At 40.5% G+C, this 12,939-nt stretch overlaps 1 protein-coding gene across 4 annotated transcripts in view; it reads right to left on the bottom strand.

The window, feature by feature from the left end:
• Positions 1-788: 788 nt before the first annotated feature.
• LOC120774364 (homeobox protein cut) overlaps positions 789-12,939 on the bottom strand; it is a 214,985-nt gene continuing 202,834 nt past the window's right edge. For all 4 annotated transcript variants that reach the window (XM_040103951.1, XM_040103950.1, XM_040103953.1 and 1 more), the window contains exons 7-8: positions 4,756-5,164; positions 789-4,668 (exon numbers count right to left, since the gene is read on the bottom strand). In XM_040103951.1, the coding sequence (XP_039959885.1) occupies positions 1,542-4,668; positions 4,756-5,164 (3,536 nt within the window). In that variant the 3' untranslated portion in view covers positions 789-1,541. The remainder of the gene's footprint in view (positions 4,669-4,755; positions 5,165-12,939) is intronic.

The raw sequence follows: 12,939 nt of genomic DNA, 5'->3' as shown, positions 1-12,939 counted from the left end.
TATGATTTATAATTTTTTTATTTATTTATTTTTTTATTTACTTAATATTTTATATTATTATTACATTATTTCTTTAATTTTAATTATTATTATTTAAAATTAATTTTTTTCTTTTTAATTATTTTTTTTAATTATTTTTTTTAAACGTATCAATTTCTGTTTTTAATTTTTAATTTTTTAATTATTTATTTTATTTTAATTGTTTATTATTTTGAATTTTTTTATTTCAACTTTCTTCGTCAATTGTCTGAATCATTCTTTGAAAGTGTGCAAAGTTTCTACTCAATTACGTATTTCATGCCCTAACCCTAATTCCTCACAACTACTTACGCTAATTGAATAATTATTTTTATGTTTTTGTTATTGTTACGTGTTTTTTATCTGCTACGCATCATTTATTTAATTTCATTTAATTTTTTTCACATAATTTATTTATTGTTTTTTTTGTTTAACTCAAATGCCTAACTGTAATGCCTTTTAATGCCGCACAGATTATTTAATTAATAAATGTTTAGTATTTGTATATGTATGTATGCCTGTACCTGCTTTACTTGGCCAAATACCATTTGTTATTTTCTATTTTTATGCTATTTTATTTATATGTATGTCTATATGTACCATATATATATCATATATTATATATTTAGCGTTATTTTTCTTAGTTTACATGCTAGATGCTACACTGTAATGCCATTTTTGGTTTGCTATACTCCGCCGTTCGCTTAATACAAATACTTTTTGTGGCGTTCAACAAATATGTATTTTGTTGTTTTATTTTTTTTTTTTAATTTTTATTAAACATTACTCAGCCTAAATGTTAAATAATAATAATGTCGCAGGCTTTTCATGTTACTTAGCGCTATTTTTCGCGTGCAAGGTTTCTTCCCATTTCTGTTTGTTTTAATTTACTTTGATTTTACCGTTGAGATCAAAAAGATGCTTTCCAGCAAGCTTCCTTTACATTTGTAATCTCTTTATAATTGTATATAATTTTTGCTAAATTTCAATGCTTGATTTAATCTTTATTATATAGCGTTATATATATATACTTTTTTTATTAACTATTTACAGTTGCGGTGGCAGGGCGTTCACTACTACGGTATGCTATAATATTATTAACTATTTACACTTTAAACTAAGTATGTATGTATGAAGAGAAGTATGTGTTAAAATGCGTTAGGCGAATAGGGTTTATAAACTAAGCAAACAAAAAAGAAAATAAAAATATTATAAACAGAAAAACAACTACTAAATCTGCTTCCAGTCTTTGACGGCAAAAGTTACACAAATAAGATTCCAAAAAACAGCATTTAAATGCCGTTATTTCCACATAACGCTTCATTGTCTTTCGACTTTGCAAATGAATGACGCATTTTCTAAGCAAAAATCTTTGAACAAATGAAATTACGCTCAATCGTTCAAGTTCTGCTGCGTGTGAACGCGCTTTACACCACAGATTGCACAATTTTGAGTGACGCATGCGCGGCACGCGTGCTTGTTTAGCTTTAAAACAAAACGCCGCCGTAAGCGCACAAGTTGTATTAATAATTCCACACGCTTGCTGCGCCTGTGGTTGTTGGCGCTGTTGCGTTCGTTGTCGGCACGCCGAGTGCCGCGACCTCGTCTTCGTGACTGTGCCGCTGTAGGCGCACCATGCGCAACTTGTCTTCGCTGATCACTTTTAGCTTCTCTTCGCTTGTTGGCGTCGTTGTTGAGAGCGGCGTTGCCTCAGTGTCGCTGTCACAATCTTCCTGCTCCTGTTTTATGCGCACCTCCGGTTCCAGGAAACGCTGCTGCTCCACGTCATTCTCGCCCACTTCGGTATGTTTGTGCGCCTCCGTATTGACATCGGCGTTTTCGTCAGTTTCACTGCGATTGAAATCGGACGGTTGCATAACGCAAACACCATTGATGATGCGTTCTTGTGCGGCTGTTGATTGTGGCATGCCAGCTGCTGTTGCCATTGTCGCGCCCGCAATGCCATTTATATCGGTGCTTAGGCTTGGACCGGCGGGATTGACCCATTGTGGTGCAGCTGGTTTGCGTCGTGAACTGCGCATATTTGCATTCAGTCCACCCAGTAAGTAGCTGGCTGCGCTGGAGAGTGGCGTGCTGCGTGGCGTGCTGGAGCCGCCGTCTTTGTAATCGCCGCTGAGGGATTTGTCATCGGCAGCGCCATCAACACCGTCTAGCGACTCATTGTCGCTGAGATGACTCTCGTCGAGTTCGTCGTCATAGTCGACGCTGCGTTCACGTTTTAAAGAGCTCATCGAGAGATCAAGTCCACGCATTTGTTCTTTAAAAGCCTGATTGAGCGCGTGTAGGTCGGGCTCGCCGCCAGCACTGGCAGCTGCAGCGGCTGCGGCGGCAGCGGCGCCGGGCATGCCAGCTAAGCTGCGTCCGAGTAGCGCTGCAGCGGCGAAGTAGGGTGGGTATGGTAGCGTTGGTGCGCCACTCAGTCCCATGCGTTCTTTGTGCAGTTCGAGTAGACGCTGCTGTAGCAGAATGCGGAATTGGACGGGGTCGAAAGGCGTTGCATTGGTGTTCTCGCGACTGGGTATTGGATTGTCGGCACCGGGCTGATTGTGTGGCACCTGCTGTTTAAGACGCATGCGGTGATTGTGGAACCAATTGGTGATAGTACGCGTGGCGAGACCGAGCTCATTGGCAAGAAATTCGATAGTGGCCACATTTGGATATGGATCGAGTTCGAAAGCTAAACGCAAAGCTTGCTTCTGCTCTTCGGAAAAGAGTACACGTTGCTTTTTATTCGGTGGTGCGCCGCTAACGGATGAGCCCACCGAGCCGGGACCGGGCGAGCTGGTGTAAAAGTCGTTGGTGTCATTGCTGGATGTATCCGAACTGTTATCCTGTTGGTTGGGCCCGGTTGAACGGCGTCGTTTGCTAGCCTCACGTCTTTCGTTCTTAATCACCTGCAGGCGTTCAACATTATTAGCATCGGATAGCCACAATTGCATGCGTATAAACGGTTCACGCCCCTTAATGGAGAGCATGTGCCATGGCTTTGGTTTGCTGAGTAACTCTGAAACGGAGCCTTGCGATAGTCCGAGCACAGCTTCGCCAAAAATCTTTTGGCCGATATTGTTGGCGAGTAGAGCTTCTTTGATTTTCGTGGTTATCACTTGTGTATCAAGATCCTGAGTAAGCGCCGCCATTTCGTAAACGGTCGGCGACATATGTTGGTGCATGCTGCGCATTGCGTTCGCTTGATGCGGCGAATGTATTGGCATCATCATTGGTTTCTTATCGTTACCAGGTGTGCCCGGACCAGCAACACTGCCAGCGGCACCGGTAGGTGGCAGACTAATGGCGTGCTGTGGTGGCAGTCCGGGTGAAGTCAACAACATGCTTTGGTGGTGTGCCGCTTGTGCGGCGGCAGCGGCCTGTGCTGCTTGTACGGCAGCAGCTGCAGCATGCTGTTGTTGGCTTTGTGCTTGCTGCTGGTGTTGTTGCATTGCGGCAGACATGGCAGCGGCTTGCATTTGTTGCATGATATGCTGGGCTTGTGTTGGTTCCTGTAGTTTCAATTCGTTCATCATTTTTTGCATCGGTAGCGAAGCGCCAATCTTACTGGCCAGTCCTTGCGGTATCTGTGGTGTGCCGCTATAACTGCCAGTACGCATCAGCTTTTCTGGCGCAATCTTGTATTGGCTGGCGACTAATTTATGTACAGCATTCTCGTCTTCAAGAAACATTTTCATGCGTATGAAGGGTTCACGTCCCTTTTGTGTCAACATATGCCAAGGTTTGGGGCGTGCCAGTAAATCGGAGACAGAGCCCTGCGAGAGACCGAGCACTGATTCGCCAAAGAGACGCTGTGAGATGGAGTACTGCGAAAGGGCCTCTTTAACGCGTCGCACTATGTCCTCGGTGTTGAGGTTATTGAACATATCGAATTGCTGTTGTGTGATTGGTGGCAAGACGGCTTTGGTGGGACGCTGCGGTGGTGTGTGGTGTGGTGGGACGGGTGGCTGTGTGATTAACGAGTTCGTGATAGATGCCATGCGCTGCAAGGGGCTTGCGGTGGCGGAGAAGTCATCATTGGCTGTCATCGCGGGCGGCAAAATCGAATTGCTCAATGGACTGGGTGCAGTGGAGTTGCTAACGCCGTGCATGGAAACTGCCGCGCTGCTAGTTGTTGGCGGCACCGGTGTATGGCTACTGCCACTGCTTTCGAGCTTGCGCGTATGCAATGGCATACCGGCGCTGGAATGGCGATCCAAGCTGTCGGTGTTCGGCAAGTCTTTGGCATTGTTATTGCCACCGCCGATGTTATTACTACCCGGCATGGTGGCCGTATTGCTGTTGCTGTTACCGCACTGTGAATCCATAGAGTTGCTGGAGTGCTCGATGGCACGCTGTCCATTGACCTTTATAGCGTCTTTGGGATCCTTTGTCAGCGTTAGGTCCTGTGCGCCATTCAACACTTGCTGCTGTAATGCCATCAAGTTGGAGAAGTTGGGGAAGTTCGGCAAGCTACTAGCGGCGGCAGCGGCTGCAGCAGTCTGTTGTTGTTGTTGCTGTTGCAATTTGGCCATTTCACGCTCGTAAGTGAGGCGTAAATTCTCATCGGCTGCCATCATGTTGGGCAGACCACAACCGCTGGGCATGCCACCGGCAGCGCTGAAAAAAGGCGAAAGCAGAAGACTAAAAAAATTAATTGGTTTAGCCAAACATTGCTCTTACAACAGAAGAAGTGTTATTAGATGAATGAACTGTGCTGCAGATGCTTACCTGGGAAAGGCGGCTTCACGTGGCGTACGCATAAGAAACTCCTGATAGATGCGCGCCATTTTGTCGGGCGTTAACTCTTGCTCCTGACGCAAGCGATGCTGCTGCTGTTGTGCAGCAGCCACTGCCGCCGCCTCCTGCTCCTGCTTCAATTGGCTGTTGCTCTTATAGAATGGAGAGGTGCATAATGGATGCGGCGACTTAGAATCCTCATTGCTGTGCTGCGACTCGTCATGCGCCGAGCGTCGATGTTGCTCCTGTTGCAGCTGCCGCTGTTCGGCCTCTTTCAGTTGCTGTTGCAGTGAGCCCGGTGTGGAATTCTTGATCATGCTCGATGCTTCATTGAGTATGTGCGCGATGCGATCATCGGACATGGAGTCCTCGCGTCCACCATACGGCGGCAAACCAGAATCTGCAAGATCGATAAAAAAGAGAGAAATTAAATATTTATACCGCCAGCGTACGACGTCAGACATCAACGCACTAGCGCGATCATAAACAGGCCATTAGTCGACATAAAACGCACAGCGCAATAAAACTAAACAAAAAGTCTTAAAGTAAATTTAACAAAAGGTTCAAACAACCGCTAGTATATGACATATTGATAGGCGCTGCCAATGCTGACGACCCATGGATTTATTGGTCCATTATCCGTACCAACACTGCGCCGCCACAAGGCGCACGCAAGCAATAAAGCTGCGCTCAGCCGTCGAGCCGACTTGCACGCGTTTTTATGTGTGCCGCCTGCGTTTAAGGCGCCAATGCGCGCCCGTTGCCGCACACCGGTCTGTGGGTCAGCGCATTTATTGTATTTATTGATACGTTGCCGCGTCGAATCAAGTTTGCCAACATTTGCGGCAGTGCGCAACAAATAATTCCGTTCAATAGTGGAAGCGCGCTGTAGTGCATTAAGATTTAGTGTTGGAATTAAGCCATAAAATGTCAATAACCCACCACTTTCGGTATAATTTATTTTCTTTCATCTGCACTCCTCTAAAATATTGATGCAAATTAAATATCATAAAAAGGCAATTTGCTGCTTCCTGCGATTGATAGTGTGGTACGCTGGAAGTGCCTCCAACTAGCAAATAAATGCGCAGGAATAATTTTTGCAATACTTATAGGCTTAACATATTTTTGCCGTTGATTCAGTAAGAAAAGTAATTTGTGAAAAAAATCATCGGGCTGACCTGCAATTATGGGATTAGGCCAGTCTAGGATTTTTAATAAATTGAAAAAAAAAATATTTAAAAGTACACCTCAAGCACCTTAAAATATTATACAAATTTCAGAATTAAAAAAAAACAATAAATGATTTATTTCAAATATTTTTTTTTTTACTTCAAAAAAATTTACGCTTTCTTTTACAAGCTTTACAGGTAGCAACGTACGCATTTTACTAGACGTCGTGTTATATTATGTTTCTTATAGCACGAGTTTCTTGAATCAGCGTCGGCTATAGAGACACGCTTGAAAAGGTGATTTCGTAGCTTGACGTGTCAGCCGCCATTTTGTATAAAAATGCAGTTATGAAAATTTTTTGTACACTCAAATACGTGTTTCATAAAACCTGATAGCAAAAAATTCGATTCATTTTTTCTTACTCGTAGCATAAATTATTGAAGTTCGGCAAATATTTTGGGCGCTTTAAGCGGCCTTAACAGCTTAAAATATCAATTTCTTAAGAAAGACTTACTTACGGCGTTTAAATATTTTTGTATATCCTAATCCTTATCAGTTCTGTTTAAAGAGAGTCTCAGCTTGACAGCAAGTACATATATTTTACGACTAAATAAGGTTGGCTTGTGAACAAATTAAGGTGTTTGGCAGAACCAAATTTTTTTTTATAAAAATGCTTTTATTTTATAAAAAAATTTCACGTGGTCGAATTTCTGAAATAAGAGTGGAAGTTAGCACCGCAAGTGCTGTCAGTCCGTTTCAGCTGGTTGACATGGTTTGTTCGATTCGTTACTTTATAATGCTTGGCGAAACGAAGACGGCCTGTAATTGTTTCTTATTTAAGCTGGAGGCGTGCGGTGTGTATAGCAAATTATAGTAACGCATTGTAACGGCTTCAGCTGTGAATTTATATTAGCGACAAGTTAGCGTTACGTCATGAACTGTCAAAGTTTGATTATAATTGTAAATATATATAAACTTTTGCTGTAAAACTGCAAAAAATTCTAATTTAAATCAAATTTAATTTGCAATTCATTAAAATTAATTGCATTCCTCATGAATGCGCTCTTGTTATTTTTTGTCAAAACTCCAACCCAGCTTTGGCGCTTTAAATAAATATGCTTCATGCTCAAATCGTTTTAAATGACCAATTAACGCAGCAAATCCAAACATTGTACCATAGCAAGCGCATGAAAGACCATGCATTTGTATGTGTATGAGAAAAAAATGCTGCAAATTTCGCGCTATTTTATTTAACATTTGCCGCCACCCAACTGATGCTCAAACTCGCACGCGTATTATCACGATTGACCAACAATGAGCCACTGGCCAGCCACTCAACTGGCCAATTGGCGGTGTAAGCGCGCAGTTTGTGACCTGCAACCGTTATTTTTCCAAATAATATCATCATCGAAAGAACGCGCAGTCAGGCGGCAATTGCATGGCGTCGATGTGCTCGAATAATATTTGCATTGCCTGCATAGCGCAGCAAGTGCAGCAGCACAAATGTTTGTAGCGCGCATTGCCAGCGCTTTGTTGGCATGTTGCGACGGTTGTGCTTAGCAGTAAAAAAAAAATAAACCAGTAAGAGTCAACATCAAAGCATCAAAAGCGATCTATTGACGGCATTGATGAGCTTGAGGTTGTAAAATAGCGATTTGTCGCTTGTTTTTGGCGTTGGTTTCGTGGGGCGCAAGTGCAATTTGCAAACAAATGTGCTGCCAACAGGCAAACAATGCAATGCAAAAACAAGAATAATCAATTGAGTAAGAGCCACCTGCCATAAAAATCTAATAGCTTGACGAATTTATAGCCGACTGGCCGCTTTTCTGAATTGAATAGGCACAAGTCGTACGTTGGAATTGATAAACGTAAATGAGGAGTAAAATGAGCAGTTCGATGAGTAGTCGCAAGAATGACTCTATGAGTAGTTCTCTGAGGAGTGTAATGAGTGGCTTAATGAGTTAAATCCAAAATTTAATGATTATTTCATTGAGGCATGCAATAAACAGTTCAATGAGAGATAGAATGAGTAGCTTTTGAGTTTCACTGAAGAGGCCTACAATAAATAGTTCACTCGGGTCAAAAGTGAGTGGTTCAAAGTCAAATCAATAGTTGAATGAGTGGTTCAGCGAGGCATGCAATGAGTGGTTCTATAAGAAGAGAAAGGAGAGGCTCAATTAGGAGTCAAATCAAAAGCTCAATGAATAGTTGAGTAAGGCATGCAATGAGTGATTTTATGAGCAGTAACATGATTAGCTGAATGAGGAGTTAGATCAAGAGTTCAATGAGTAGTTTAATGAGGAGTACAAAAAGCAGTTCAGTGCGAATTATAAACCGTAGTTTCCTAATAAAGTCTTTATTAACGCGCCCATTTTAATAGCAAAGTGCTGCAAACAATTTGAAAACGTACTCAATTACCAAAATCAGCATTTCCTAAGCAAGAGAATGTGAATTGCAAGTTGAAAGCTTTAAGTCTGCATTTAGGAAATTACGAAGATTCAAAATATTCATACTCATCGAACGTTATTTTAGTGCTATAAGAAAAAAACAAAAAATAATAATTCGAAAATATTTTCTTTTCAGCGTACTACGAATACAATCCTGCAGTTAAGCCGAAAAGGACAAAAAGCAACGCAAAAAAGCCGTAAGTAAACAGATCACAAAGACACTGCTGTTGTTGACTAAGTAAGCACGTTATTATTTTTTCTTTACTAGCTTTCAATCAGCAAATGTCATCAATGTTGCACTTGTTAAGCTGTTAGTGAACTTACGTACGAGTATGTAGTTCCTGCACGCCAAAGGACTCCGGTGCCGAGGCGCAACAAATAAAGGCACAACGTCGAAAGAATAGAAGAAATAAAAAGAAAAAAAACGCCGACGCTTAAAATTAAAAATCAAATGCAATAAAACACGTGGTGTTGTATGGAGCAAAGATCCACAAAAAATAAAAATAAAAACAGACAAAATGCAGACGAAAGGAAATCACTCGCTTGAATAATTGAAAATCGCTTTACAACGAGATATAGCTCAAACGATAAACGGTTGCCTGGCCAAAGGAGCAAACACTTGCCTCCACTGACGGCAAGCAATAACTGCACGCGGTTACAGCGTCCGCAGCAGCAACACTCAGGTAGTGTGGAGCAAGTTGAAGCGTTTAGCAAAACAATAGTGGCTGCAAACCGCTGGCCATAGCACATGAGGCGGAAATCAACACACAAATGACAAATGGCAGCATTTTTTATTTGGAACTTTTTTACAACATAACTGTGGCAACGCTTTGTTCAAAAGCTGATTTGAAAAAAAAAGCAAAAAAATACCCATTTAGCAATGGCACGGAATTCAATTGAAAGGCATCATTCAAGCGCAAAGTATTGAATGACGATGATGCTTTAATGCCACATGCGCCACATAGAGAGATACGCTGGCACGGAAGTGATGTTGGTTTGCAAAAAACTTGGAAGTAGGAGTTTGTTTGGCAAGACCGCAGGCGTTATGGATATGTGCTTTTTTCTATGTTTATGATTTTTTTTTCACAATTCTTCTTTACTGGCCGCAAGGGCAAGTGTTAAACTGTGTGTTGACAGTAGTGCATGCTTTGCTAGTTTTTCACTGTTCATAGTGTTTGCCAAACTGATTTGTTGCCTTAGTACTTCGAGTTTTTTTTTTTTACTTGCCTCGAAATCAGTTATCGGCAAGAGTTGCTGCCCAACAAGCGACGTGTTTAGAAAAAAATCGCAAGCAAAGCACTAGAAAATTGACAAGTAGATTAAGTTGATGAACTTGAAGTTGATCGATAGTGATGAAGAAGAGAAAAAAATATGAATTTGCCGAAATCAGAAGTGGCATACAAGTGGGTCAGTTTTAAAGCGCACATATTTTGCAAGTGTGTTTTTGCATGCTCATGGAAGTAGCAGCTGTGAGTTGCGTGCAAAATTTAGATTAGGTTTTATGGAGGATTCGCAAGCAGTTTAATACAACAGTACAGCTAACGGCAACGCTTTTTCAAGCCAGAAAAACTGCTTTAGTTACACTAAATCCATCGACAAAGCGACCTGCAGTCAATACAGACCTTCTTGATGGTTAAATTTAGGATAATTTAACTCCAACTATTTGAGGTTGTGACATTTGAGTTGTTGAAGATCTGAACTCGCAAAGCTGCAACTCGCAACAAGCAGCAGTTATGTATTATTGCTACCTCGTTTCATTCCAAACAACTTCTGTGACTGGCATCCGTTTGATCTTGAAACGTTTGGACAATAATCAGGCTTTCGAGACCTTTTAAGGTTTATCACGATCCAGTAGTCACTTAAGACTGCGTAAGTGCTCCTAGCGCTGGGCAACTTATGTGTGGGCAAGCTAGCTAAATGTGACTGTTGAAAGTGAGTCTAGGCATTCCTTGATAGCAGTTGGCGTGCGCACAGTTAGCGTACTCAAGGCTCACATGCTTCAGTCTAGCAAATCTAATGACAGCATTAATCACTGATGAAACCGATACTGCCAACCAATGAATGAAAGAAATGAATATTATATTCACAATTTTTCATATTGTCATCAACAATGGTCAGCTATAAATGCGATAGACGTGCTTGTAGCTGCAGTCATACCAGTTTTTCATATTCACAGTAGAAAAAGTGCCAAATTTATATATACAAACATGAATACCGACCAGTCAAATGGCACACTCAACAATAATTGAAAGAAAAAAATTCATATTTCCACTGTCTTTTGTCTGCGACTGGCAAGGATTAAACGTCTGGCTGGCACACATACTCTTTGACCGTGGGATAACTGTTGTTTGACTTGCTTTGGAACATAAAATATTTGATTTGATTACTTGCGAAGAGCCAGCGCACTTTTATGGATATGTTGCTTTGAAAAATTGTAAAAATATCGGTTTGATTACAAACGAGCAAAAAAAAGACAAAAATGACTTATGGAAAAAATTCACTAATTTTTTAGTCAATCGCGCAGCGAATATTATCAAAACAGTACATATAAATATTTTTCTCATTCAAATAGCTTTGTTGATTTTTAAAAGCAACTTATGGGGTAAGGTATAAACTCTCTAGAAAGGCTTGATTTTCACAATTTATTTAAGAGTTAAGAAAAAATTAACCGATTGATTATATAAAGAAAAAATTATATTGACATTTTGTGACTAAATGACGGTTACAAACACAATATTCCCAATCACCTATTTCCAGTTGGTCTCTATGGGCTACCAAACATGTTTCACGCAATATATAACTGTAAGTACGTAGCAAATGCTAACCTGCTCTTCAGTTAAAGACAAGCTGCAAATTTTACCGTTAATTGCAAAATTTCCAATTAAAATGCCTAGCATAAGCGCCTAATGTTATGCAATATTGCAATTAAATATGCACATATGCTATAAGCGCACGTGCAACGAGTGCACTCGATAGCGCCAACGCGCCTGAAGACACCTACGAAGCGCGCGCAAGTACTACTTAGTCTAAACCTTAGCTATCACTTTGATCTTAGCGTTTTTTGCAATCGTACGACTGCTTGCTGCTTGTTATATTCACATTTTGTTATTAGCAAAAGTGTCAATTTGTTGAGCGCGCACATTTTCTCGCTGAAATGCCGTGAAACGAAGCGTGCAAATGTCAAGTTGACAGCCACAAGTGGCGCTGCAAAGACACACAGCTGTAAATGGTTTGTTGTAAATTACTTGAGAATATTGCTGCATTCTAATCAACTTGTGGTATGCGCTATTAGAAATACATTTTCTGCCCAGCTCTCCCATTATTGCTTGCGGCTTTGCCTAGACATTTGTATGACAGCTTCAGCAGTTGTGCGATTTGACAGCGCCGCGCATGCAACGCTGCATTGATGTTTGATTTGACAGTTGCAATATTATTTGTGTTCTATAGAGGCATGAAACTGAAAATTCTAGAAGTAAAATCAGACAATTTTTAAAGGTTGTGGATTGCAATTGCTGCATGTGGAATGTGTTTATGTGTCTGATTCGATAGTTGCAATATTATTTGTCGTCTATAGAGGCATGAAACTGAAAATTCTAGAAGTAAAATCAGACAATTTTTAAGGTTGTGGATTGTAATTGCTGCATGTGGAATGTGTTTACCCTTATATGTGTCTGATTTGATAGTTGTAAAATTATTTGTGGTTTTTGAAAGAATACAGCTGAAATGCTTGTTGAGTTAAGGTTTGTGGAATGTAACAGCTATTTGGGGACACTATTTTCTACGTTGTATGCAACGCTGTTATGATGTTTTATGAGGCTATTGGAAAATTATTTGCGTTTTTCAAACTTTGTGGAATGCAATGTGGAACATGTTTACTGTTACGTTCGCAACGTAGAATTGATGTCTGAAAAGTTTATAGAAAAATATAGCAGAAAATGATAAATAATAAATTCAGATTATACTTAATATTTGTGGAAGCTATTTGTATGTGGAATGTGTTTATGGTGTATGTTGGATTTGACAGTTGTAATCGTATTGCTTATATTTATTTAAAAATTTTTTTTGGAATGCAACTACTAGTTGTGGAACGTATCTGCTATTCGTGGAACGTAACTGATATTTGTTGAATGTAACTGCTAGACGTGGAACTTGTTTACAGCACATACACATACATAAAATTATACAGTTTTGTATGCATCTCAATTTTTTAGCTGCTTTTTTGATTTTCAAAAAAATTTCAAAAAATTATAATTTCACCGCTAGTTCCTTTAATATAAAATTTTGCGAGCGGTGCTCATATTCCATAATTTGGAATTTCTCCTGCCACATCTTTTATTTTCTGCATTCATTAGTCTGTCTGCAGTTCGAACATAACAGTTGGAAAGAGTAATTCCTCTCGGTGTTCCCCGTGGCATGAGTAATTTTTGCTATCAGCTGCGAAACTAACGGCAAAGGTACATGCATGTGTCAGCGCATAAACTTGCATACATATGTATGTATGTCCTGTGCTTTACCTATTCGTATCCCTTGCCCTCACCTGACATTGCAACATATTTTA

This window comes from Bactrocera tryoni, chromosome 4 (assembly GCF_016617805.1).
Source record: "Bactrocera tryoni isolate S06 chromosome 4, CSIRO_BtryS06_freeze2, whole genome shotgun sequence".
Taxonomy (NCBI): Eukaryota; Metazoa; Arthropoda; class Insecta; order Diptera; family Tephritidae; genus Bactrocera; species Bactrocera tryoni.
The sequence above is the reverse complement of the archived record's forward strand: the minus strand, read 5'-3'. Positions and strand labels throughout refer to the sequence as shown.